General features: G+C 39.3%; 2 protein-coding genes across 9 annotated transcripts in view; one reads left to right on the top strand and one right to left on the bottom strand.

Annotated features, from left to right (window-relative positions):
• CFAP91 (cilia and flagella associated protein 91) overlaps positions 1–12,431 on the bottom strand; it is a 91,374-nt gene extending 78,943 nt beyond the window's left edge. The window contains exons 1-2 of one of the 7 annotated variants that reach the window (XM_040484603.1): positions 12,405–12,431; positions 2,019–2,077 (exon numbers count right to left, since the gene is read on the bottom strand). Coding sequence is in view for 4 of the 7 variants with exons in the window: in XM_040484601.1 (XP_040340535.1) it covers positions 850–1,022 (173 nt within the window). In the remaining 3 variants the exon portion in view is untranslated. Of the gene's footprint in view, positions 1–849; positions 1,128–2,018; positions 2,078–4,842; positions 4,961–12,404 lie in introns of those variants that run through there. The other 6 variants (XM_040484602.1, XM_040484601.1, XM_040484598.1 and 3 more) reach the window with 6 other exon arrangements.
• A 1,537-nt stretch (positions 12,432–13,968) lies between these two features.
• COX17 (cytochrome c oxidase copper chaperone COX17) lies at positions 13,969–22,764 on the top strand. 2 transcript variants are annotated; one of them, XR_005793300.1, is made up of 4 exons: positions 13,969–14,165; positions 16,347–16,435; positions 19,433–19,485; positions 21,676–22,764. XR_005793300.1 is itself a non-coding variant. In XM_040484597.1 (3 exons), exons 1-2 carry the CDS (start codon positions 14,059–14,061, stop codon positions 16,429–16,431), a joined length of 192 nt encoding a protein of 63 aa, XP_040340531.1. In that variant the 5' UTR covers positions 13,969–14,058; the 3' UTR covers positions 16,432–16,435; positions 21,676–22,764. The 2 variants fall into 2 exon arrangements, 1 of the variants encoding a protein (XP_040340531.1); XM_040484597.1 differs by lacking the exon at positions 19,433–19,485.
• Positions 22,765–26,216: the final 3,452 nt, after the last annotated feature.

The following is a 26,216-nucleotide window of genomic DNA, read 5'->3' as shown; positions in this document are numbered from 1 at the left end:
AGAGTGAATAAAGAAAACCACAGGCCAGAATATGTAAGCAACCATTACAAAGCCCCTATACCAGGAAATGGGTAACCTATTGATTCCCAGTGAAAGAAGATCCTGGGAATCCCAGAGGAGATACCACACGGCTAAAAGCAATGCAAGGTTCAGGTGAAAAGCATGGGACTGCTGAGGGCAAAATCGGGGGGAAAAAAAATGTACCAACACTGGAATAGGTGCTGAGAAGGCTGCAAAAATGTGTTAAACAAGAACTTAAAGAACTTAAGGTCCAGTAGAAGAGACAGAACATAAACGGGCAAGCTGGGCATTAAAATAAACTGGGGCTTTACTGATCCAAAGGAACACAGTGGACCTAGTTTATAAGCAGTGCTTTGATAAATAACAATAAGTTTTAAAAGAGAGAGAGAAAACTGAAAACAAAGCCGAGATAAACTGGTACTTCTTTATCTACAAAGCCAAATTTGGAGTTGCCCAGAGAATGGGAAAGGGAAGGTCATTTTTGTCTGGCACTTCATACAATTAGAATGAGGGAATGTTGAGTGAATCTCCAAGTATGCTAAATCATTGCATACATTTCTGGATAACAAAACACCCGGTACAGGTTTCAGAAAGATTGCTTAAAGCTGTGCAGACTATCTAGAAAAGACAGTAAAGCGATTGCCCGTGGTGTTCCTCCTAGACGCAGAGCGCACCTGAGGCTTCCGACGCGCGCACAGGAGCACCGCCACCTGGGGAGCTCTGCGCTGCTCTCACCCAACAAAGGATAACCTTGGTGAAGGGATCGTCCCGAGGCTGGTCTCCCGTTCACCTCGCCCCTTAGCCGGGTATCACCGACCCAAAGCCCACCTAGGCCAGGAGTCGACAACTCTGGAGGGAGGTCCGGTGCCGCCCTTACCGTACAGAAAATCATACGGTCGACTGGAGGAGACGTTGCCCCAGGTCCCCGACTTCACCCCGCACCGGGTTTGAGACACCTGCGGGTTGGCCTGGGGCTCCTCGATAGTCACTACATGGTTCATGGTGTCGACTCTTCCCTCCGGCCAGCCGGGGACCAACTAGAAAAGCCTAGCTGTTGTGCGCACGGCAGCTATGGTAACCTCCGCCAGAACGCTGAGAGAAGGGGGGGCGAGGAGCAGGAGAGGATGGTCCGGACGAATGCGCGGGGAGGGGCTTGGAACGGAAGGGCGGGGATTGTGTGGGAAAGGACCAGTAGGGTGAAGAAAAGGGAGGGGTGGGGCGAGACGCAGGAAGGGAAGGAAGTGGGGAAAGGAGAGCGCGGAGGAGCGTAAAAGGGTGTGTGGGGTGGGGAGAGAAGAAGGATGGAAAAGAAGGGCGGGCTTGAGGAGGGAAGGGTGCCGGGCGGGGAAGGGCGTCCTCACTTCTCACTGAACTTACAAGAGTACCGCGAGCCCTCGACCGCCCTCCTTGGGCCCTCGCCTCTGGCTGCTCTTCAAATCCAGCAGAGATTTGACCATTAAAATTCTTAACTCTTTCGGAAATCCCAGGGAAATCTGAATCTTCTAGTATAGTTTAGGTTTTTCATTTCCGACATCCCCTTTCCGCAGCGCTTGTTCTGCTTTTAAAACTATTAAGCAAAATTTTAAACATAGGCAAAGGTAAATCCACTTTTAATAACCTTCACGGACTCATCACCAAGAATCAACAATTAACATTTTGCCCATCTAGTTTCATCCCCTCGCCTGCTCCGTGTTTAACTATTTTGAAACAGATCCCAGACATTTTACCCTTAAATTAATCTGCATCTCAAACTGACACGGATTTTCTTAACTTCACCACCATTATCACATGTAACAAAATTAGTAATTCCTTTGTATCATCTAATACTCAATACATATTCAAATTAACTTGGCTGAATCCAAAATATCATTTAATAGTTGGGTTTTTTTTTCCCCATTAAAAGCATAAAAAAAAAAGTCTTCACACTGCATTTTGGTATGTCTCTTAAGTCTTATCCTAGAACAAGAGATTTCTAATACTTTGAATGATTTTATTACCTGGGATTCTTCTATAAACTTTCTCTCACCAGCTCTGGTTATCATGAAATACAGGGATCCTAGAAGAAAGGCGTGATAAATGCTGGGCTTTTTCACTTTAATTATAAAATTTCAGAGAAATTAGTTGGTCCCCTAGCAACCTCCAATGTTAACCAGTAAGGTTTTGTTTAGTTATTATTAGCAATGCATACATTTTACATATCTGATGAGTTTTAATCCATTATTATTTATGATGCTCAAATTATCCTGTTAGGCTAGTGGCACACCTTAGAGTTGACTTCTTTATCCCTTTGATGTGACCTATAGACACATAGAATAAGCCTCCTGGGCTGCTACACCTCTTTCCACACATACTCCTGGTTTTGTTTGCTCCTAAACTTCTTGGGGCTTTTGAACCAGCCATATACTTTGTCACTCCCAAGTCTTTGCTCAAACTGATTTCTTTGCCTAAAATGCTTTTTCCTATTTATGCACCCCAACTAATTTAGGTCTCCTTGAAGACTCAGTGCTAACCTTACTACATTTATGTAGCTTCCCCAAATCCCCCAAATAGATTGAGGGTTCATTCTTTCTTCCAATGCTATAGTAGCACCAATATCATGGATCACCTTGCATTAGTAATGGTTTGCAACTCTCCTGCACACAACTGTGCGTTCATTGTGGACACAGGCCTTCACATGGTCATTTGGTATCTCTGAAGTACCTGGTAAATAAAATCTTAATAAAACGATTCCTAAATGAATAAATACATCCACTTATTAAACAAATTTACTGTCAGGGCACCTAGGTGGCTCAGTCAGTTGAGTGTCCAACTTCGGCTCAGGTCACGATCTCATAGTTTCTGGGTTTGAACCCTACATTGGGCTCTGTGCTGACAGCTTAGAGCCTGGAGCCTGCTTCAGAGTCTGTGTCTCCCTCTCTTTCTGCCCTTCCCCCACCGGTTCTCTCTCTTTCTCTCTCCCCCCCCAAAATAAATTAAAAAAAAAAAAACAATTTACTGTCTACTATAAAATAGGTATTGAAGATTCTGAGATAATTTATACAGCTCATTGGATGGTGAAGAAAACAGACCCAGAAACAAATAAAATACAATGTTGTATGGTGTGATATTTTTCTGTCTGTGGGCATAGCTACATTTCCACTTTCTGTCCATTTTCCCCAGAATGCTCCTCACCCCTGGCCCCCCCCCCATCTTCACGCTGCTGACTTCTCATCGTTCAAGTTCTCAGCTAAAATGTCCCCTCAGAAAGACTTACCTCACTGAATCACATAAATTAATCTTAAGTAGCCAACAACCAGCCCCCTCCATAAATACACTGGAAGACATTCACCAATAAATATGTCAAATGTGATGAGATAAGTGACTATGTGAATGTCTTACATAGACTGTACTGGCCATTTTACAGGAGTTGTTCACTCTCTCCCTTGCTGGGAGGAAGCAAGTAGCCATGTTGGGGACCCTACATACCAAAGTACCGATCCTCTTGGAGCTGAGGGCAGCCTCCAACCCACAGCCAGCAAGAAACCAAATCCTTCAATCCTACAACTGCAGGAAACTGACTTGTGCCAACAACTTGAGTGAAATTAAAAGCATATCCTTCCCAGGGCATGTGGGTGGCTCAGTGGGTTGAGCATCCATCTCTTGATTTCGGCTCAGATCATGATCTCATGGATCATGAGTTCGAGCCCAATGTTGGGCTCTGCGTTGACAGCATGGAGCCTACTTGGGATCCTCTCTCTCTCTCTCTCTCTCTCTCTGTCTCTCTCTGTCTCTCTCTCTGTCCCTCCCCTGCTCACACTTTCTAAATACGTACATACATACATACTTAAAAAAAAAAAAAAGGATATCCTTCCCCATTAGAGCCTCAGATAAGACCACAGTTTTATCCAATATCTTGATTGTAGTCTTGTGAGACCCTAATCAGAGGAGCTACTTAAGCCATGTCTAGATTCCTAACTATAAAAAACTGAGATAATAAATGTGTATTCCCACTAGGTTTTTGCTAATATTGCTACACAGCAAGAATTAACATTAGTTAATTCCACTAATGTGGAATCTTTATGAAATTACATTCTGCGTCTTGTGGTTTACTTGTATAAAAGTAACTTTGATAATGTAGAGAGGCGTAAGTTAATAAAAAACCCATGTTGGGAGACAGTTTGCTGTGTTTCTGCTTGTCTTGTAAGGGGGATACTGTCTGCCTTGTTCCTTTGTGTAGGAAACAACCTTGGACAATAGAGATAGTGTGTGATTCTGGAGTAAAGGGCAGGTTTGCTAACAACTTTAGAAGTCAGATGGTCTCCCTTTGAGCAAAGGGCATACATTCTTACTGCCTATTATTAAAGATTTGGGTTTCCTAATATCATTATTTTTTTCCTATAATGCAACCCAGTGTGTATGCAGATGTCATCTGGCCTTCGTTACACCACCGTGTGGGAATTGGGGCTCAGAGAACTGGCACAAAAATGCTGGTACATTACTGCTATGGCTGTAAGAAATAAATTATCCCTTATCTCTAACCTAACAGTTGTCTGGCTTCTATTGGCGTTCATGGGACTGTGGTAGGCAAATTGGGTAAAATTTCAAAACCTTCAGAGTTCTTGAAAAGCTACAGAGCATAATGTATTGCACATCTTTAGCTGTGAAATTTGGAAAGCTTTCCCCCATCCCCAGAGACAAAGTGTAAATACTATACAAAATTACCTCCAAACTTATTAACTAGGGAAGTGAGAATTCAGGACCTGTAATTCTTCTGTCTCAGCATATGGTGTCACTCCTCTACCAACATCAACTACCCACCCTTGCTTGGTGAAGTCTCCATACCTGGAATTAGTTAGGCATGAAAAATAGCTAAGTACTTTCATCATGGAGGGATTTTAGTTGTTGCTTGTTACATTACTAGGGCTGTCATCCACAGAATGCTTGGTTCCATTCATAGGTGATGTTCCCATTCAGTACTTCACAATAACGTATTCACTGTACTATAAAAAAAGTCCATTACAGTCACCTTTTCAACTCTTGCTGCCTACTAATATAGCAATTACAATAGCACTAACAAAGAGCCCCAGGGGCTTAAAATAGTAATGTATTGCTGATTATAATCATAACCGGGAAGCAAGAATGTGATATGAAATGTACTAATCAAACCAGCCTCTGAGTTGCCTCTGTAAAACAGATGGTTGAATCTAATCTCTCTCTCTCTTTGTTTTTTTTTCAATTTAAATTCAAGTTAGTTAACATACAGTGTAGTCTTTAGTATTGGCTTCAGGATTCATCCCGTGATTCATCTCTTACATAAGACACCCAGTGCTCATCCCAAAAAGTGCCCTCCTTAATGCCCATCACGCATTTAACCCATCCCCCCATCCACCTCCCTTCCAGTTTGTTCTCTGTATTTAAGTCTCTTATAGTTTGCCTCCCTCTCTGTTTTTATCTTATTTTACTTTCCACACACCACCTACTCTCAATTTAATCTCTAATTACAGCTCTCTAAAATTGTGTTTTTCTTGGAGGAAGTGGGTTTTTGAGATTTTTCTTGGGGGAGAATGGGAAATACTAAATGTCATTGTTTTATACTCCTACGTTTCCTTTAATACTAAAACCATCCTGTTGCTGGGTAAACTCCAGAGACCTAGGGCCCTGGGGAACTGACCCAGCCAGACCTGAAGGAGTTGCTGAAGGTTCTTGGTCCTGTCATGAGAAGGAACTCAAGGACACACACTCAGCATAGTGGATGAGTAACAGAAGCAGGAAAGTTTATTAAATAAAAAAGTACACTTTGGAAATATGATAGCAAGAAAGAGAGAGCGATGCATGCCCTGAGGGTTTGGGTGTCTTGTTATTGACCTTTGCTAACTAGGAGTCAGAATATTTATTACTTGGGAAACAATGCTTCATGTTTTTTCTTCCTAATTTGGTCAGAGGTTTCTCTTAACAGCATCCACAACCTTGGCTCATTCTTGTTAGATCTAGCTTCTTGTGGAGTGCTGCCAGGACAGGCTTCTGACTTTCCCAACAACTGGCCATGACTTCCTTGGTGCTGGCCTCCAGGTATCCTGTTAGAACCTAACTAACTGCCTACTCTAACAATCCCACAAGTCTAAGACATTTAGACTGAGTAAGAAAAGTAAAGAATGACGTTAATGTAAAAACCAATCATTAACCTTAAAGCTTACCTCTTCATAAATTAAAAGGCAGAAGAAAAAGTAACCTACATGTGTGGGGTAGCTGTGCCATTCTGAAAGAAGAGGAGAGGCAAGTAGCTGGATATAAACAACTAAATATTTCACCTTGGAAAGGAATATCTTTTGGTCCTCTTTTTCATGGGCAGGAGAATACTCCATTCTGAAGAAGCAGTTGTTGGAAGGGTTTTAAGAGTCACAGTGCTCAGGGAGGAAACTAAGAGATTGTTAATATCTTGAACACAGCTCATTAAAGGAAGTGGAGGCAGGGTACAAAGGGGCTGTTACCCAACTGCAAGTTAATACCTATACTTCTCAAGCTGTTCCAAAAAATAAAAATGGAAGGAAAACTTCTAGACTCATTCTATGAAGCCAGCATTACCTTGATTCCTAAACCAGACAGAGACCCCATAAAAAAACAGAACTACAGGCCAATATCCCTGATGAACGTGGATGCAAAAATTCTCAACAAGATACTAGCAAATCAAATTCAACAGCATATAAAATGGATTATTCACCATGATCAAATGGGATTCATTCCTGGGCTGCAGGTCTGGTTCAATATTCACAAATCAATCAATGTGATACATCACATTAATAAAAGAAAGAATAAGAACCCTATGATCCTGTCAATAGATGCAGAAAAAGCATTTGACAAAATACAGCATCTTCTCTTAATAAAAGCCCTCAAGAAAGTCGGGATAGAAGGAACATACTTAAACACCATAAAAGCCATATATGAAAAGCCCACAGCTAATATCATCCTCAGTAGGGAAAAACCGAGAGCTTTCCCCCTGAGATCAGGAACATGACATAGATGTCTACTCTCACCACTGTTGTTTAACATAGTGTTGGAAGTCCTAGCCTCAGCAATCAGACAACAAAATGAAATAAAATGCATCAAAATTGGCAAAGAAGAAGTCAAACTTTCACTTTTTGCAGAAAACATGATACTCTAAATGGAAAACCAGAAAGATTCCACCAAGACTCCTAGAACTGATACATGAATTCAGCAAAGTCACAGGGTACAAAATCAATATACATAAATAGATTGCATTTTTATATGCCAATAATGAAGTAACAGAAAGAGAGATAAAGAAACTGATCCCATTTACAATCGCATCAAGAACCATAAAATACCTAGGAACAAACCGAACCAAAAATGTAAAAGACCTGTATACTGAAAACTATAGAAAGCTCATGAAGGAAATTAAAGAAGACACAAAGAAATGGAAACACACTCCATGCTCATGGATTGGAAGAATAAATATTGTTAAAATGTCAATACTACCCAAAGCAATCTACACATTCAATGCAATCACAATCAAAATTGCACTGGCATTCTTCTCAAATCTAAAACAAACAATCCTAAAATTTGTATCAAACCACAAAAGTCCCTGAATAGCCAAAATAATATTGAAGAAGGAAACCAAAGCAGGAGGCATCACAGTCCCAGACTTTAGCCTCTACTACAAAGCTATAATCATAAAGACAGTATAGTATTGGCACAAAAACAGACACATAGACCAGCAGAATAGAATAGAGAACCCAGAAATGGATCCACAAATGTATGACCGACTAATCTTTGACAAAGCAGGAAAGAGCATCCAATGGAAAAAAGTCTCTTCAGAAAATGCCGCTGGTAGAGCTGGACAGCAACATGCAGAACAATGAAACTAGACCACTTTCTTACACCATACACAAAAATAAACTCAAAATAGATGAAAGACCTAAACGTGAGACAGGAAACCACCAAAACCCTAGAGGCGAAAGCAGGCAACAACCTCTTTGACCTCAGTCGCAGCAATTTCTTACTCAACACATCTCCAAAGGCAAGGGAATTAAAAGCAAAAATGAACATTGGGACCTCATGAAGATAAAAAGCTTCTGCACTGCAAAGGAAACAACAAAACTAAAAGTCAACTGATGGAATGGGCAAAGATATTTGCAAATGATATATCAGATAAAGGGCTAGTATCCAAAAATCTATACCAAACACCCCAAAAAACCCAAATAATCCAGTGAAGAAATGGTCAGAAGACATGAATAGACAATTTTCCAAAGAAGACATCCAGATGGGCAACAGACACATGAAAAGATGCTCAATGTCACTCATCATCAGGGAAATACAAATCAAAGCCACTTGAGACACCACCTCATACCAGAGTGGGTAAAATGAACAAATCAGGAAACTACAGATGCTGGCGAGGATGGGGAGAAACAGGAACCCTCTTGCACTGTTGGTGGGAGTGCAAACTGGTGCAGCCACTCTGGAAAACAGTGTGGAGGTTCCTCAAAAAATTAAAAATAGAGGGGCGCCTGGGTGGCGCAGTCGGTTAAGCGTCCAACTTCAACCAGGTCACGATCTCGCGGTACGGGAGTTCGAGCCCCGCGTCGGGCTCTGGGCTGATGGCTGATGGCTCAGAGCCTGGAGCCTGTTTCTGATTCTGTGTCTCCCTCTCTCTCTCTGCCCCTCCCCCGTTCATGCTCTGTCTCTGTCCCCAAAATAAATAAACGTTGAAAAAAAAATTTTTTAAAAATTAAAAATAGATCTATCCTATAACCCAGCAATAGCACTACTAGGAATGTACCCAAGGGATACAGGAGTGCTGATGCATAGGGTCACGTGTACCCCAATGTTTATAGCAGTGCTTTCAACAATAGCTAAATTATGGAAAGAGCCTAAATGTCCATCAACTGATGAATGGATAAAGAAGATGTGGTTTATATATATATATATAGGATAGTACTTAGCAATGAGAAAGAATGAAATCATGCCATTTGCAGCAACATGGATGGGACTGGAAAGTATTATACTGAGTGAAATAAGTCAGTCAGAGAAGGACAGATATCATATGTTTTCACTCATATGTGGATCTTAAGAAACTTAACAGAAGACCATGGGGGAAGGGAGGGGAAAAAATAGTTACAAACAGAGAGGAAGGGAGGCAAACCACAAGAGACTCTTAAATACAGAAAACAAACTGAGGGTTGGTGGGGGGTAGGGAAGAGGGGAAAATGAGTGATGGGCATTGAGGAGGGCACTTCTGGGGATGAGCACTGCGTGTGGTATGTAAGCCAATTTGACAATAAATTATATTCACAAAAAAAGGAAAAAAGAATTATCAGTGCCAATATGGGGGTTACTGGATATTACTAGAGGGAAAAATCAGTTCAACATTTGTTTCTTTGCTTATTTAAGAGATCTTTTCTTTTTCACCCAATGCAGGGGCCAACGTGAGGGCCCACACTGTGCCCAATGCCAGCCCAAACTGAAAACCCTGAGATCAAGACCTGAGCTGAGATCAAAAGTCAGACACTGAACTGACTGAGCCACCCAGACATTCCTGGAAAAGAGATTTTTCTATGGGAAAAAATACTTCTAGATTCTTTGTAGTAACAGGGCAAAATAAAGCTTTCTTGGGAATAATTTGTCTAAATAAAACTTTATGCTGTGTCTACCATATGCTAACTGCTGTTGGGGCACCAAAATGAGTATGATAAGATCAAAGTATGTCATCTGCAAATTCACAATATCTTTTTATGACAAAATCATTATTTTTTACTTAAAAGCAAGGACATGACTTAAGCTCTTCAAATAAAACTTAACTTTGTTCCATATCACCTAAAAGGGTAGTGAAAAAGGACATCAAAATTATTAAATTCATTTGCTACCCATGAAGCAGTGTTTTCCAAAGTACATTTAGTGGGATGCGACCAGTGTAGTTTTCCTTGTTTTTCAAATGTAGATAATTGACTTCTTTATCCTACTCTGTGCATGACACATTGTGATCATTGGTCCCTGCAAGGGACCCTTGCAGGGTCTTCATTTATCCCTATTCTCTTCCCCCATTCTGTCAAAAGCAAGTCTTTTTATACATATGTATTCTTGTGTGTATTTTTGGTTTTCGTACCCCTTCTTTAATTTTATGTGAATGGTATTGGGCTATGTATCCATTCTCTTTCTTACCTTTTCTCACTACCCATACGCTTTAAAAATTTTTTCCATGTTATTTTGTGTATGTTGTCAATTTCTTCCAGTATGTGCACAGTACACTCCATTTCCCTATCCACCCCCACAGTCATGAATGCCCACATTGCCTCCAGTTCTCTGCCACAGAAGCATGCTGTGACAATTATTCCCATATACGTTCCCTTATGGACTTGCTGGGAAGTTCTTCTCAATACAGATCCAGAAATAGAATTGCTGAATCACAGAATATGCACCTATTCTTAAATTAACTGGATACTGACTAACTGCCCTCCAAAATGGCAAGACCATTCCACATTCCCAACAGTCACCTGGGAGGATTCCTGCATCCTTACTAGTACTTGGCATTATTCAGTTTGCTAATTTTTGTCAGTCTAATGGCTATAAAGTGATACCTCATGGTTGTTTTATTTTCTATTTCTGTGACTAGTACTCCTTTGGAATAGCTCTTTTTATGAGTGTTGGCCTCAGTTTTTCTCTTCTGTGTATTCTACATATTCTCTTGCCTTTAATAAGTAGGCAAACAAAAACAAGTTGTTTGAATATTTCTGCTTCTATATACTGTCTGTTCATATCCCTTTTCCATTTCTCTATTGGGGTTGCTATTCTCTTATCATTACTTTCTATAAGTTCCTTAAATATTCTAGAATCAATCCCTTGTTGGATTTAGATATTTCAAATATCTTTGACCCATTCATCATTTGTTAAATTTGTCTATAGTTTCTATTAAAAGATAAACTGAGATATATTAAGATTTTTAGGAGCAAAAATTCGTTCAAAATGGGCAGCAGAAATGGTTAGGAATGCTTGCTGCACTACTGGAACACAGAGAGAGGCTTCTACAGAGAAAAGGTGGAAGAAAAGTAAGGAAATTATTGATTGGCTACAGCGAATATCCTAGTTGGCTGTGATTGGCTGTCCTTAGCCTTTTGATTTTGTAAACTTGAGGTATTTATAGGTTTAGATTTTGGTTTGCTTAGTGTAGACCACTGCAGCATTAGCGCCACATCAGTCTATTGGTTTGTTTAATTAATTTAACATGTCCTATGTAAAACCTTAAGCCTTTATTTTGATGTAAAAAAAAAAAAAAAAAAATATATATATATATATATATTTACTTATGATGAGCGAAGAACTCTCTAAAGACCTGATGGACAAGGGAAGCCATTTTAGACTTTTTTCTAAGTTAGCATGATGGTATATAAACTTTGTTCATACCAAAAGCCTGATTTATGGACTGCCACACATGCATTGTACATCTGCTTTGTGAATGAGTAGCACAAAGGAAAACCCATCCTGTTCTTGAGATATCAATCAGTGTTCTTGTTCCCTGCATTCCTTTATGATAAAATTCATGATTCCTGCTTATATGCTAATCTATCATCTTTTGAGATGTAAAGAAGTATATTCCCTGTAAAAATTGTTCATTCTCCAGAGTACTTTCATTCCATGAAGAATGTGTTTCCTGGGCAGCTGTCCTAACTTGGGCTCAAATAAAACTCTCTTTCTTTACTTTTAGAGATTCTAAAAGTTTGTTCAATTTGTGTCGACAAAATTTGTGCTTTTGAAATGCCATCAGATGTACACCACCCCTCAGTATAAAGATAACCTCTACCAACTTTATATTAATGTATTTTGGAGCCCTAAGTAACAGAGACATGCTATTAAAGTTGGGATTTTTTTTTTAAGATTTTATTTTTAAGTGACCTTACACCCAATGGGGTGGGGTTCAAACTCACAACCCAAAGATCAAGAGTCAAACACTCCACCGAGTCAGCCAGGCACCCCTAAAGTTGGGAAGATTATTTTATTTTATTTTTTTTTTAATTTTTTTTTCAACGTGGACAGAGAGAGACAGAGCATGAACGGGGGAGGGGCAGAGAGAGAGGGAGACACAGAATCGGAAACAGGCTCCAGGCTCTGAGCCATCAGCCCAGAGCCCGACGCGGGGCTCGAACTCACAGACCGCGAGATCGTGACCTGGCTGAAGTCGGACGCTTAACCGACTGCGCCACCCAGGCGCCCCGGGAAGATTATTTTAAAAAGAGATAAGCTCCTCCACTATCACTACCTTTCATTGATTTCTTAGTTTGACCTTTCACATGTAAACTTTTAATGCATCCAGAACCCCACCCTTTGATGTGGTGTTTAATTTTCTTCAGTTTGTTTTCTTTTCCCCATTGATTTGTTCAGCCATGTTTATTGTACATTACCTTCCAAAGTGATGTTGATGTTGCTAGTCCAAGAAGCACTGTTTCAATAGCAAGATACTAAGTAGCAGTAGCAAACACCTAGTTGAAAGAACTGATAATAGTGGATAAAGGTGAGTCTAGGAGAATATAAGGACAATATGTTGTTATTAGTAAACATATCAATCTATAATGAAGTAAAAATCATGCTTATTAAAAGTTTTTAGATGACAAAATGGGGATGTTTTAGTAACTTGGAAAATACACATAGAGAAATTACTTCCATATAGCACCAGTTCACAGGGGCACCTGGATGGCTCAGTCATTTAAGCATCCAACTCTTGATTTTGACTCAGGTCATCATCTTGCAGTTGGTTCAAGCCCTGCATCAGGCTCTGTGCTAAGTGTGGAGTCTGCTTGAGATTCTCTCCCTCTATCTCTCCTCCTACCCCACTCACGTGCTCTCTCTTTCTCTCTCTCTCTCTCAAAGGAAAAAAAAAGAAAAAAAAAGGGTATATAGCACCAGTTCATAGACATACATACGGATTCCCTGAGCTAAAGCTCTGAAATACAGAAACAAACCTTGGTTAGGTGACACTGAAAGTTTTATTACCTAAAATATACTAGGCAGCTATTTGAACTATGCCTTGAAGTCCTGCTCTAAAAAATAAGTCCAGGGGCACCTGGGTGGCTCAGTCCGTTGCTTAACTGACTCGATTTTATCTCAGGTCATGATGTCAGGAGTTGGTGGATAGAGGCCTGCCTCCAGCTCTGTGCTGAAATCTCAGAGCCTGCTTGGAATTCTCTCTGACCTCTCTCTCTCTGCCCCTCCTCCCACTTGCGCTCTCAAAATAAATAAATTTTTAAAAATAATAAGGTAAAAAAGAAATAAGTTCATTCCTTTTCCCCAACAATTTTATGCATGAAAGAAATCCCCACAATTGCAAATAGTAGGGGCCAGTTTACTTATATACCTAATTGAACTCAAGAAATGCCAAGGAAAAGTCATTTTTCAATTTTATTAACTGGTATATTTGCCCTATGATTAACAATTCATCCTGAAATCAAATCAGTTAGAAAGGGAACTATAAAATAGTGTACTGGGTATGGTATGAGTTATTAGAATTTTCCCCTCACATTTGTGGATTGGATTTTTCAAAGCTCTTTGCTGATCATTTTTAACTAAACCAGAACAAAAGAGATGGAGGTGGGGGCGGGGAGGGAGGAGAAGGCAGATAATAAGCATGAAATATGTGGAACTAATCTGTTACTCAAGGGAAACTGGCTTTCACTCGTGTTTCTTTTGTTTAGGGTGGACAAGTCATCTCACCTTCTTGGGCTTCAGTTTTCCATTGGTAGATTGAGAGGTTAAGAGATATGAGTTACCATCTCACTACTTTCCCTTCTTCCAGTCTTCCCCAAGTTGATTGACAAATTCTTTGCCCTTTCATCCCGCCCCTGCGCCTGCGCGAAAGAAGCGCCCTTCATTTAGCCTCTCTGCGCACGCGCCATTTTAAATCTTTTTTTCTCCCCCTCCTAACTTCCCCTCCGTCTGAGAGAGGCAGGACTTCCTGTCCCTGGTAGAGCCACTGCCGGAAGTGACTGAAGGCAAATCGGCGTTCTCCGAGCCTGGGAGAGTTTAGGGTGGCTGTGCTAGTTGCTGCTGTAGGCTTGCAAGATGCCAGGTCTGGCGGCCGCAAGCCCTGCCCCGGCTGAGTCACAGGAGAAGAAGCCTCTGAAGCCCTGCTGCGCCTGTCCGGAGACCAAGAAGGCGCGCGATGCTTGGTCAGTGCGCAAATGGGGAGGGAGCGGCGGGCAGGCCCCATGCGCTGCCTTCCGGTACCTCCGTGCCCTGCCCGGCCTTGGGCTTTCACTGGTCCGAGCTTTGCCGTGCTGCAATTTTGAGAGTTAGAGGACCCAGTACTCTGTCTGTTGACTGAGCCCGTAGCCCAGCCCCGAAAGATGGATGAAAGGTTAGGAGAGAGGTCAGATTGAACCGGGCTCGCTTCGCACACTCACTCATAGGGTTTTTGAGCATCTGTTTCTGTGTCAAGCACTGCCCTAGGTCTACTAAAGACGTAAAGAAGCTACTTGATTTAAAGAAGCTTATAGGTAGTGGAGATACTAATGATTGCTATTACCACGTGGAATGTATGGGCTGTGATGGAAGATTTGGCAAGACAAAAGAGTAAAATTTTCTGGTAAAATTTTGGCATAGTGGGACCCGGTACATTTCTTAAAGTACTGAAGAGTTCCCCTTACCTCCCCGCTATCCCCCCACTCCCGGGTAGGTGAATGAAAAATCAGACAGTCTGACATAGGTGACAGTATTCAGGATAGCACATCTGAATTCCTGTCAACCCACAAAAGGTTTTGTTTGTTCTCATTCTATACAACCTCTGTTGTGGAACAAATCTCATTAGGGGGAATGCTCAGAAAATGTGAATTGTAAACCTCTCCCTCTTTTTTGCCCCACATAAAATAATCACAAGTGGCATAATGGAGTTAAGAGTTATAGGAAAGCAGTCCTTTTTATTAATACTCAGTACTTCTCAATACTGTGAAGGGAGAATTGAAAGACTACAATCTGATACTGAAATTGCTTTCATAGTTAACAGTAAGTGCTTATTGAATCTAAAGCTAGTAATGTGTCATGACTAAGAACTTGGAATCCAGAGTCAAGGTTTGAATCTGGTCCACCAACTTTGCGACTTTGAGTAAATTATTTAACACACCTGCCTCCTATGTCTAAAATGGGCCTAATAAAAGTGTGTCTGCCTCTAGGATTCCTGTAAGGTTTAATGATACAGGTCTTACACAGTATTCAAAAAATGATCAGGGAATACTAGCTGTTATCTTCACCAAACATTCATTCATTTGTAATGAATGAGCTATTCATTGCGCAATTGAAGGATATATAGGATTTGGATCTCTAAAGAAGGAGATCCTATCCTTCAAATTGCTTTTGCATTAATTGTCTCAGACCACTATGCCAAAATATCTATAGTCAGGAGTCAATTTTTTCCTGTAATTAAATTTGACTTAACTTGATCTTTGCTAAAATTACATTTTCAGGCCCTAGAAATAAAAAGCTGTGTGATCCTAGATTTTACTTAGTGTAAAAAGTTCTTTGATCATTGTGAGGGAGGCTCATCAGGCTGCTTGCTGTTGCCTGATCTTGCCGTTTATGTTGTTGGGTGTATTATGATTAGAAGGAGATTTATTTAGGTCTATTTGAATGTAGAGCAGAATAAAAGATTTAATTCCTCTGTGATAGGCAAAAAATTCAATTCCTCTCTCTGTCCTTCATTTAACTTAAGTATTGTATTCAGGGGCACCTGAGTGGCTCGGTTGGTTAAGCTTTGCCGTGATCTGAGGTTGGTGGGTTTGCCCCGCTTGGAGCTCTGTACTAACAGCTCAGAGCCTGGAGCCTGCTTCCAATTCTGTCTGCCTCCCTCTCTGCTCCTCTCCCGTTCATGCTCTGTCTCTCAAAAATGAATAAACATTAAAAAAATTTTTTTTAATTTTTTTTTAACGTTTATTTATTTTTGAGACAGAGAGAGACAGAGCATGAACGGGGGAGGGCCAGAGAGAGACACACAGAATCTGAAACAGGCTCCAGGCTCTGAGCTGTCAGCACAGAGCCCGATGCGGGGCTCGAACTCACGGACCGCGAGATCATGACCTGAGCCGAAGTCGGCGCTTAACCGACTGAGCCACCCAGGCGCCCCTAAAAAAATTTTTTTAACATAAGTATTGTATTCAGATGATCAATTTCATTAGAGAACTGTATTGTTCCTTTGATATGAACTAGAGGCAATATTTGATATGCATAATTATTTCTTTAACTCCAACTACATTCCATCAGATCCATGTTCTGCCTCATTCCCCGTCACTGTCATGCATATTTACTATTAATGTACTAATGCCTACTTTGTTAGATAACAAGTACATTTTGTTTTATAGCATCATTGAGAAAGGAGAAGAGCACTGTGGACACCTAATTGAGGCCCACAAGGAATGCATGAGAGCCCTAGGATTTAAGATATGAAATGGTGAGCATGATACTTTCTGATTGGGAAGATAATACATAGGGTTATTGCTTCAAATTTGTGCTTTATAGATTTAGCAGTCACCAGAGAACATTCTATTCAAAAGGAAATTCACCTGGATGCTTAAGTATACTTAAAAAATAATTTTCAGTTTCTAATGTAGGGAGTAAATGATGCTAATAAGTTGAGAATCATTCAGTGGATTTAAGGAGGGGAGAATGTATCTTTCAAAAAGGGGCTCGATAAAAGCCTTTAGAGTTATGTTAGAGTCAGAAGGAATAATGGTTTTGGAAGTTCAAAATATTCAGTTGTCTGACTTAAAGGAACTAAAAGGAAAATATTCTTCATTCCTTGTTTCTGATGTGGGTCTTTTAAATAGGGAGTAGGCAGTACATGGAAGCATTGCTTTCTGCAAAAGAAAAATAGAATTATTGCTATTTCTTTTGTACCATGCTTCTAATAATACTAAAACCTCAGACTATTTTTTTTTTAATTTTTTTTTTTCAACCTTTATTTATTTTTGGGACAGAGAGAGACAGAGCATGAACGGGGGAGGGGCAGAGAGAGAGGGAGACACAGAATCGGAAACAGGCTCCAGGCTCTGAGACATCAGCCCAGAGCCTGACGCGGGGCTCGAACTCACGGACCGCAAGATCGTGACCTGGCTGAAGTCGGACGCTTATCCGACTGCGCCACCCAGGCGCCCCAACAGACCATTTTTTAAAAGAACTCTGAATCCAAATTTTAATGCTGAAAGGGACTTTAAGTTATGTGTATACAGCAATACCACAGATAAATGATCTTTTGTTTGGAACTCTTTCTTCAGATAGCAACTTAACCCATTCCTAGTTCTCTGTCCCATAGTCTCCTTATTAGAGATGCTTTCACTTAACACTCCCATCTGAAATAACATCCCTTCCCCATCACTCTGTCCCAGCACTATCCAGTAGAACTTGCTGTGATAATGAAAATATTCTGTACCTTCACTCTCCACTCTGGTAGCCACTAGCCCTGTGTGGCTACTGAGCCCTTAAAATGTGGTAGTAAAACTGAAGAACTGAATTTTTAGTTTTATTTAATTTTAATTTTAAAAGCCACATAGGGCTAGTGGCTACTCTTAACATCACTGCCTGTATATTAGGTATGTATTTATTATCTGCATTGTTTTACTGTGACTACAATGTAAGCTCTGAGAAGAATTTTCTGCTTGGGGTGCCTGGGTGGCTCCGTCAGTTGAGCATCTGACTCTTGACTTTGGCTTAGGTCATGATCTCACAGTTTATGAGATGGAGCCCTGAGTCCTGCTCTATGGGGAACAGCTCAGAACATGTTTGGGATTCTCTCTCTCCCTCTCTCTGCCCTTCCTCTGCTTGCTCATTCTCTCTCTGTCTCTCTCAAAATAAATCAATAAACATTTTTTAAAACATGGGTACTAAGGAGGGCATTTGTTGTCATGAGCACTGGCTATTGTATGTAAGTGATGAAGCACTGAATTCTCCTGAAACCAGTATTGCACTGTATGTTAACTAAAATTTAAATTAAAAAATAAATAAATAAATAATTTCAGAACATACTGGTTTTCTAATAGAAAAAAAAAAAAAGAATTTTCTGCTTTACTCACTGTCATATTCCCAGGACCTATAATTTTGCCTGTCACATAGTAGGTGTTCAACAGAGGAATATTAATTAAATGAATAAATAAATGAGGAGCTAAGGCCTATAGATATGGAATGACTTCCAAGGTAAGTTGCAGGATCAGATCTGCAACCTCGTGTCTCCAGGCAGATTCCCTCTGCTTTTTGCCCACCCCTTCCACTGCCCAACATCCATATCACACTGCCAGTTTTAACTTAATAATAGCTGAGAGATAATGTCAAAGTCACATACTAATATAACAGTAATAGCCTGGTTTCTTTCTCTTTCACCTCTCTACTGCCTCTTTAGAATTTCATACATAGCTAGTCTTACTCATTGAGCTGTAAAAAAAGGACAGATAAGGAACCTGTTCCAAGCTGATAAGAAGTATCATTATGTAGTAGAAAATAGTCTAGGCTGAAAGTCCTGAGGCTTAATTTTGATTGTCTAGCTTAGCATGTATTTTGCTTCAGCTACATTTCACATTCATCAATACATTAAACCTCTGTGGATTTCGCTTTTTTAATTTATAAAAAGACCCATAACATATTTTGTGATTTTTATATTTAGTATGGTATATCTACTCTGTGTGTACATGACATACTTAAGTGGCTTTTAGATTACATGGTTATTTAAAGAAATTCCATAGTGAATCATTTTGTAAAATAAGTAAGTTTGGGTGTGGGGGGGGGAGGGGGTGTTCTTTAAAAGTATAATTATACCTATTGATTATTTTTAAAGACCTGGAATCTCAACATTTGTACACGGTTTCCTTGTTTATATTCTTACTCTTTTCCTAAGCAGTTGTATAAAGTGTTGGTGCTAATGCCAAGCCTGTCTTGATAAAAAGGGTGATTTTTAAAAATGCTAATTTGAGGAGCATCAGAAGCATCTCTTGGACTTCATGTCTACCACAAAAGTGCTACAACTGTTGTCATAATTAGCACAAATTCACAAGGACTAGAAAATATCATAGTTTTCTTTATATTATTGGGACAAAGTGAGAGGGATACCTGTGTACTTCATTTGTGTGTAAAAGAAAATGCAAGAGCTTTGGACTTAGAAAACCTGATGTTTAACTGATTGTGTGGTCTTGGGCAAGTCCTTAACTTTCTTAACCTTAGTTTACTTCAAAGAGACATTGTGATGATTAAATGACAGGTGTACAAATAGGATTTGTAAACTATCAAATAGAAGCCAGAACGGAATAGCCCATATGTTGGGAGTTGTGGATAGCAGACATCCAATTGAGGTCTGTTGGTTATATGACCTGATTATGTGTTTTTGAATCCCAATTATGGCAAGAACAATCTGAATCCATGTAGGGCTTCTCTTAGAATTCAGATGTCATGTTTTCATTTTCAGCATACTACTGCTTTTGGAAGAGGAACAGGTGTTTGGATCTGCTTTGGTCCCAGGTATCCTATTTCCCCAACCCCCATTGGGAAATGGACAAAAAGTGAAGTCAAAAAAAGACTTGCCCAAGTTAAGAATGGGTAGCTGGTGGAATTAAAACTAGAGTCTAGGTCTTTTATGTTCTCCAAAGCATGGATGCTTTACACTTCATTCCTTGCACTTAATGAGGTCTGGTTACCAGCCTACTCATTTTTAGGACTGCACATAGTCTTGATCTTCAATCCTAAAACTTTATTATGAATGCAAATTAGAAAGACCTGTTGCTGAAATGTGTAGGTATATATAACTCAATAACCAGGTCATTGGCTGTAAAATCCAACACTATCTACATTGTTATAAGATAAACCGAACTAAATTGATATCTCTTAGACTATTAGACCACATTTTTCTGATGATAGCTTCAAAGGAAAAATATTTTTGCAAACCTAGATCTTCCCAATAATGATCATGAAAGTTCCTTCCTTCAAAAACCTTTGTAGATTTTAATGTTATATCCTAAATAAGACAGGTGTTAATTGTACCTTGAATTTAGTAGATTGGGAGTTAATATAAATGCGGGCTACATTCAGCCAGAGGTGCACTTTGTAATCACCTGAGGACTGTTTTCCAAAATTCACAAGCCCTGGGCCCTGATCTCCTGTTGACTCAAACTCCTAGATAATTTTCAGGTGGACCCTTCTTAAGGAACCATTGGCTTAAACTGAAGAAGTAGCAGGGATATTGCTAAGTATAAACTATCTAAAGATTTAATAGTAGCAAAGGCAGTGACTTGAAAACTGCTCTTAAGGAAAAATAAGTGGATGATGGTGGTGATTCTAAACACTTTCTTTTATCTTAGGACTATTTCTTTTACTGAAAGAAAAACTAGAGGAACCTAGAACCTACTTAGAAATGTTAAAGAGGAACATTAACAGCTAGTGTCTGTTTTTCTGCCTTTAGGAGTTAGAAGGAACCTTGAGAACCCAGTTTGGGTGCTAAAATCATTGAAAGAAATGAAAGGACTAGCACCAGGCAGTGGGGATACTCAGTATTTACTATTTAACAGAACTTAATATTTGGTTAAAGTATGCTTAAAATATACTGATTTCATATACACACATACAACTGATTATGTATGAAAATATGGTTCCAACAAAATCCAGCAAAAGTGTCCTTCCTTGCTATTTAAACATTTATTTATTCAATAGATATTTATTGTTTAATACCTAGAAAATGCCAGCATGAGAAAGGTCTCTTCTGTCAAGGACTTTACACCCAGATATATAACCAAGAGGTTGACATCCAGAAGCTTTCAGGAGTAGCCCCTCCTGAGATATAGTTAGTGGCAAAAGAGGTAACAGTGCTGTGGACTGCTGTCTCTTACAATGTTGAGTGGCTTCATTTTTGGTTATCTTTCCTGCTCAAACCCTTCCTTAAGTGTATTCTTCCTTTTAGCCTTTTAGAAAACAGGTTAGATGTTTGTGTTGTTGATCAGGCTTATGTTTTCTAAACCACATACTGGGAATAATAATAGCTAGATGAAGGAAGCACTTTCATTGGACTTGAAGAATTGGCTAGCCCAAATTACTTTTTGAAGCATTGTTCTCTCTGCCTTCTGGGATAGGGACTGGGGGTGAGGGTGGGTGAGAACTGTTTGGAGAGAAGCATGGTAGTGATTGACTTAGACCAGCAACCCTATCCTCTCCTACTCTCCCTTTCTGATTTCTAAGTGGATTCAAAACATTACCCTTATTTTGCCCTGGGGATAAAGTGAGTAACTTTCCACAGGAAGCACCTTGTATACAGAACTGACCTTTTGCTATCCACTTCGTGGATCTTTGCCAAACATACTTGAATCAGCAACGAAGGGTTTGCAAAGTCTCTTCTCTTGAATATCTGTAAAAATACACTGCTCTGGACTTTTTGGGACGATATTTTTGAGTAAATAAATAAATATGTATAGTTTTTACTTTAACAGACTTCTAAAGATGAAAAAATGTATTGGATTGAACAGTTTCAGTGAGGCTTTTTAGGCAAAACTAGAATTTAAGACTCTGTGTCTTTTATTTCATGACTGGTTTAGAATTATTGTGGCAATTGGTTAATAGTACTTGGCTGAGGCATTCATTTCTACTGGTCTTAATTCCCTAATTCCATAGGTCTGGCATGATGTTTAAAATCTAATTTTCTAATATATTTTTTTTTTTTTGTAGGTGGTTTACTCTGTGAATGAATAATTCCTGAAGAATGAAGAAGATTCAGTAATTTTGGGAATTTGTGGAACTTTGATAAATGGAAAAAGTATTTATAACTTATTTTTAGAAAAAGGAAATTATCTCTGGTCAGAAATCTTCAAGTGTGTCTCTTTTTGTGTTCCTCACGTCCTCACATGGCATTTATTTTTCTTAAAGGATATAGTATAAAAAAAATCCTGTAATATTAATTTCTTATGTTCTTGTGTCATTCTGGGAACTCTAGATTTTAGTTGTAACGAGAAAGCAGATCCTGATCTCATTCAGTGAAACCTCCAAAATGAGGTGCATAGAAGTAAGGAAATAACCCTTTACCAATTCAGAATGAGTACGGTACCCATATCATCTCATTCAACATTTTGTTTTTTATTTTTAACTTACTTAAAGGCAAGAACTGGACAAGCCTTCAATCTTAATATTTTAGATCATTATTATTATTCTTTACTAGTCTGTCTTTTGGGAAAGTTACTTGCTTAGATTTTGGACCACATTAGGATTCCTTGGCTCAGAAGATCTCAACTGTTTGGCATAATTAATCTGTAGATGTCTAGTTACATTTTAAGATAGACTAGGGGATCATAGTTTAATGCCTACTGGCCAGACAGTTGTCTCTTATTGATTAAAAGCTCGCCCAGGTCAGAGGCTTGACTAGAACAAATAAGTCATCAGTGAAATTAGCTCAGTTCTCTGCTATAATAATGCCTGGGATAGAACATGGAGTTTGGTTTGCTTGCTATAGCAACCCTGTGGTTCTAGAAGCTGCTTATGGGCTAATGAAGAAATTGGCCATATTCTGCCTATTAGTAAGTTGAGTTTCATATTTCAACAACAAAAGATACTAAAGAACATAAGAGAATATGTAGTGTTCGTATGTCATTCTATGATGGGAAAATTGCCTCTTTTATAAAGGAGCTGAATTAAGGTATTCTTTAGGATTCCTTCTAGTTAATTAAGCATGGCTTTGAAGTATGACAGACTTAGGTTCAACAACTGGCTGTGTCATCTCAAGCAGGTCACAACCTCTTTGGATCTGTTTCCCTCATCTGAAAGGGGCGTCTGGGTGGCTCAGTCAGTTAAGCATTTTCTTGGTTTCAGCTCAGGTCACGATCTCATGGTTTGTGAGATTGAGCCTTGCGTCAGCCTCTGCACTGACATCGCAGAGCCTGCTGGGGATTCCCTCTCTCCTCTCTCTCTGCCCCCCCCCCCCCACTCATGTGCTCTTGCTCTCAAAATAAATAAACTTAAAAAAGTGTAGTAATGATGTGCAAGATTGTGAGCACTAATTAAAATGGTGTATATAAAGCATTTGGCACAGTAGCATTTAGTGTTATTAACATTCTCTAATTTTTTGATTCTCTACTCATGTTTTCACCTGAATATTTGGATATAATACTTTTAGTAAGTACTTCATAGCTTTCAGAGCATTCTGCTAGGTGAAAAATAGAATCTTGGACTCCTAAGATAAAAATCAGCTTCCATCCAACACCAGTCCTTGGCAGATGGTCATCCAGATTCTGCTTGAATATGTCCTGAACTACAAAAAGGGAGAAAATACAGACTTACCATCCAGTGTTAATTTTTGCTGTATGCTCTTCCAGGCTTTTCCGAGGCATTTACACATTTTTTAAAATAAAAAATTAGGTCATTTTTCTATGCTATTTACTTTTAATAAAATCATAATATTAGTTTCTTTTTCTCCTTGATAATTTTACCAGCCTGTAATATAGTCCTAAAATATGATTTGTATTGGCTATGTACGAATCCATTCTGAGTTTAGAATAATTTAACCAATTCCCTATTGTTTGTGCATTCATTTATTAAACAAATGTTTTGTAGAATGCTTGCTAAATGTCCAATAGCATTCACGAAATTGAGCATCAGTGTTGAACAGGACCTAAACCTGATGCCTAAATTATTTGTTTTGTTTGTTTTTTCTTTTGTATTTTGTTTCATTGGTTGGTTTTATGGAAACATGTAAGGAAGAAAAGAAGAAATCACCTGAAATCCCGCTAGTCTACAATAGGACTGTTTTTTAGTGACCTTGCCTTTCATCTCTTTCTGCATGTATATACTTTTACTTTTTTTTTTTTTTTTTGGCTGCTCCATAATATCATGCATTGGAAGTTTCCATAGGGAATCCTTTACAAATCCTTAAGCAATCACTTAGCTAAGGATAGACCAGAGGCTCCACGTGTTTTTGTTTTGGATGAGTACTGCCTGCCTGATCTCTAGAAAGGTTATACCCATTTGCACCTATGTATCTGAGGGTGCCCATTTCCCTAAGTTCTTAGCAAGGCTAATTTTTTCAGCTTTTGCCAGTTTGATATGCTCACACGATATGTAAAGGAACTAAAGCACTTCTTGACATCTGCCACAGTTAGAAATCCATCTCACAAGACCTTCTGCCCATCCTTCCCTAATGCTTAAGCCTTCCCAAAGATTATGCACAGCATTTTGGTACTAATAAAAGTAAGAGATGTTACCACAGTAATTTGAAAAATGAAGCACTTCACTTCCTAGTAGGTGACCACAACATTCTGACATACATCTTTGCTAAACCCCTGCTATTCACAGTAATTCCCAAACTCTTTTTTTTTTTTTTAATTTTTTTTTTCAACGTTTTATTTATTTTTGGGACAGAGAGAGACAGAGCATGAACGGGGGAGGGGCAGAGAGAGAGGGAGACACAGAATCGGAAACAGGCTCCAGGCTCTGAGCCATCAGCCCAGAGCCCGACGCGGGGCTCGAACTCACGGAGTGCGAGATCGTGACCTGGCTGAAGTCGGACGCTTAACCGACTGCGCCACCCAGGCGCCCCAATTCCCAAACTCTTAATACAGACACAGTCACACCATTCTTTCTAATCATTTCTTTTTTTCTAACCTTAACATTTGACTGGAAGGTTGATGAGAATGGGACTATGACCCTAAGCAGGGCTTACCTTAGGATAACTATACCTTTCATTGGTGTGATGTAAGGCTGTTAGAAAAATTTTACAAGTGAGTGAGTGAGGTACTCAGTTTAAGGAAATTGCTGTGGTCAAACAGCTGGCGACCTGGGATGTGAGTCTTGGTGAGTAGAGGTCAAGCCCAATGTTCTCTCCTGTACCAACTAATATAAACCTATTCATAGTTATAAATTCATTTATTCATTCAGTACATATTTAGTGAAATTGTATTATATATAGGGAACTGCCCTAGATATTGAATACTCATGTGTGAATCAGACATACATCTTGTCCTCAAGGAGATGAGAGGCTATTTGACTCGACATTTATTGAGGACATAATAATATGCTAACTATGTGCTAAATAATGAACAAAGGTTAGTAAGACATGGTCCCCACTGTCAAAGAGTTATAATCTAGTAGATACATGTATATAAACTACAAATATGTAAAGTTAAATAGTACTATGATGACTATTCCAAGAAGCTTTCCTAAAAAGAGTGCATGTGTGACTACCCAGGGTTTCTTTAGGTATCAAAAACTAGCTAGCTGGTAGTTCCATCTGTGTGCATCATGGTGATTTTGAAATCAAGTAATAGAAAATCCTCATCAAGGGAAACTCATATGACTAGAAGTCCAGAGTTAGGACAAGCTCTAGATGAAACAATATCATAGGTTCAATGATACCATCCAAGACTCAAGTATTTTCATCTCAGAGCTTCCAGGACTGATGAAATCATGTGCTTTCTTATTCAAGTCCAGCAGAAGAAAGAAGCCATTCCCAAGGCATGATTTTTTTTTTTTTTAAAGTCTGAGCCAAATTAGGTTATGTGCATTTTTATAGACTAATAATAGTTGCCAACAGAATGCCTTATGCTGATCGACTTAAACGGGATCCCTGCCCCACTCCCGCCCATGGATTCATATATAATAATTAGATATCAGCACAAAACTGGAATTCTGTAACAAGGAGGAAGTGATAAGTGGATTTTGAGTAGGCAACCAATTTTCCACTAAACCATCTTGTTCACTTAACCGAGTCATTCTGAATGGTCAAATTGAGTTTGAAGGAGCATTTCCTCTCATAGTTTACTCAAATTTTTGACAGAAAAGTATTAGTAGAACACAATAAGTTGTGTAATGTTCAGTTTTCATAGAATAAAACAATCAGCAGATGTTCAGAGAACTTTCCTGAAGAGTAGTCCTTATGGAGATCTTAAGGGAGATCTGAATCTAAAAGCATTCAACTGCAGGTACCAAAACACCTAACTAAGCGCTTAAGCAGTAAGTGCAGTTTACTTCCTGTCATGAAGTCTGGAGGTTGAAAGTTCCAGATTTGAGATAGTGGCTCAGTCATACTTTTGAGAACTGGTTTATTCTCTCTTTCAGCTCTTTATCCTCATCCTTAAGTATATCATATCTCATGGCTATCATATCTCATGGTAGCTCCAAGCATTACATCACTGCACAAGTATATTCAAGCCAGGATAAAAGGTAGCAGGACTTCTTACTGTCTGTCAGGAAGTATACTTTTCCCGCAGAAGCTCCTACATGCT

The sequence above is a fragment of the Herpailurus yagouaroundi genome, unplaced genomic scaffold (assembly GCF_014898765.1).
Source record: "Herpailurus yagouaroundi ecotype Mexico unplaced genomic scaffold, PumYag 162, whole genome shotgun sequence".
NCBI classification, from domain to species: Eukaryota; Metazoa; Chordata; class Mammalia; order Carnivora; family Felidae; genus Herpailurus; species Herpailurus yagouaroundi.
Note: the sequence above shows the minus strand (reverse complement) of the source record. Positions and strands in the feature narration are given on the sequence as shown.

Coding starts and splice junctions, on each gene's coding strand:
- COX17 (XM_040484597.1), top strand. CDS start 14,059: ATGCCAGGTCTGGCGGCCGCAAGCCCTGCCCCGGCTGAGTCACAGGAG. Junction 14,166..16,346: donor AAGAAGGCGCGCGATGCTTG/GTCAGTGCGCAA, acceptor TTTGTTTTATAG/CATCATTGAGAAAGGAGAAG.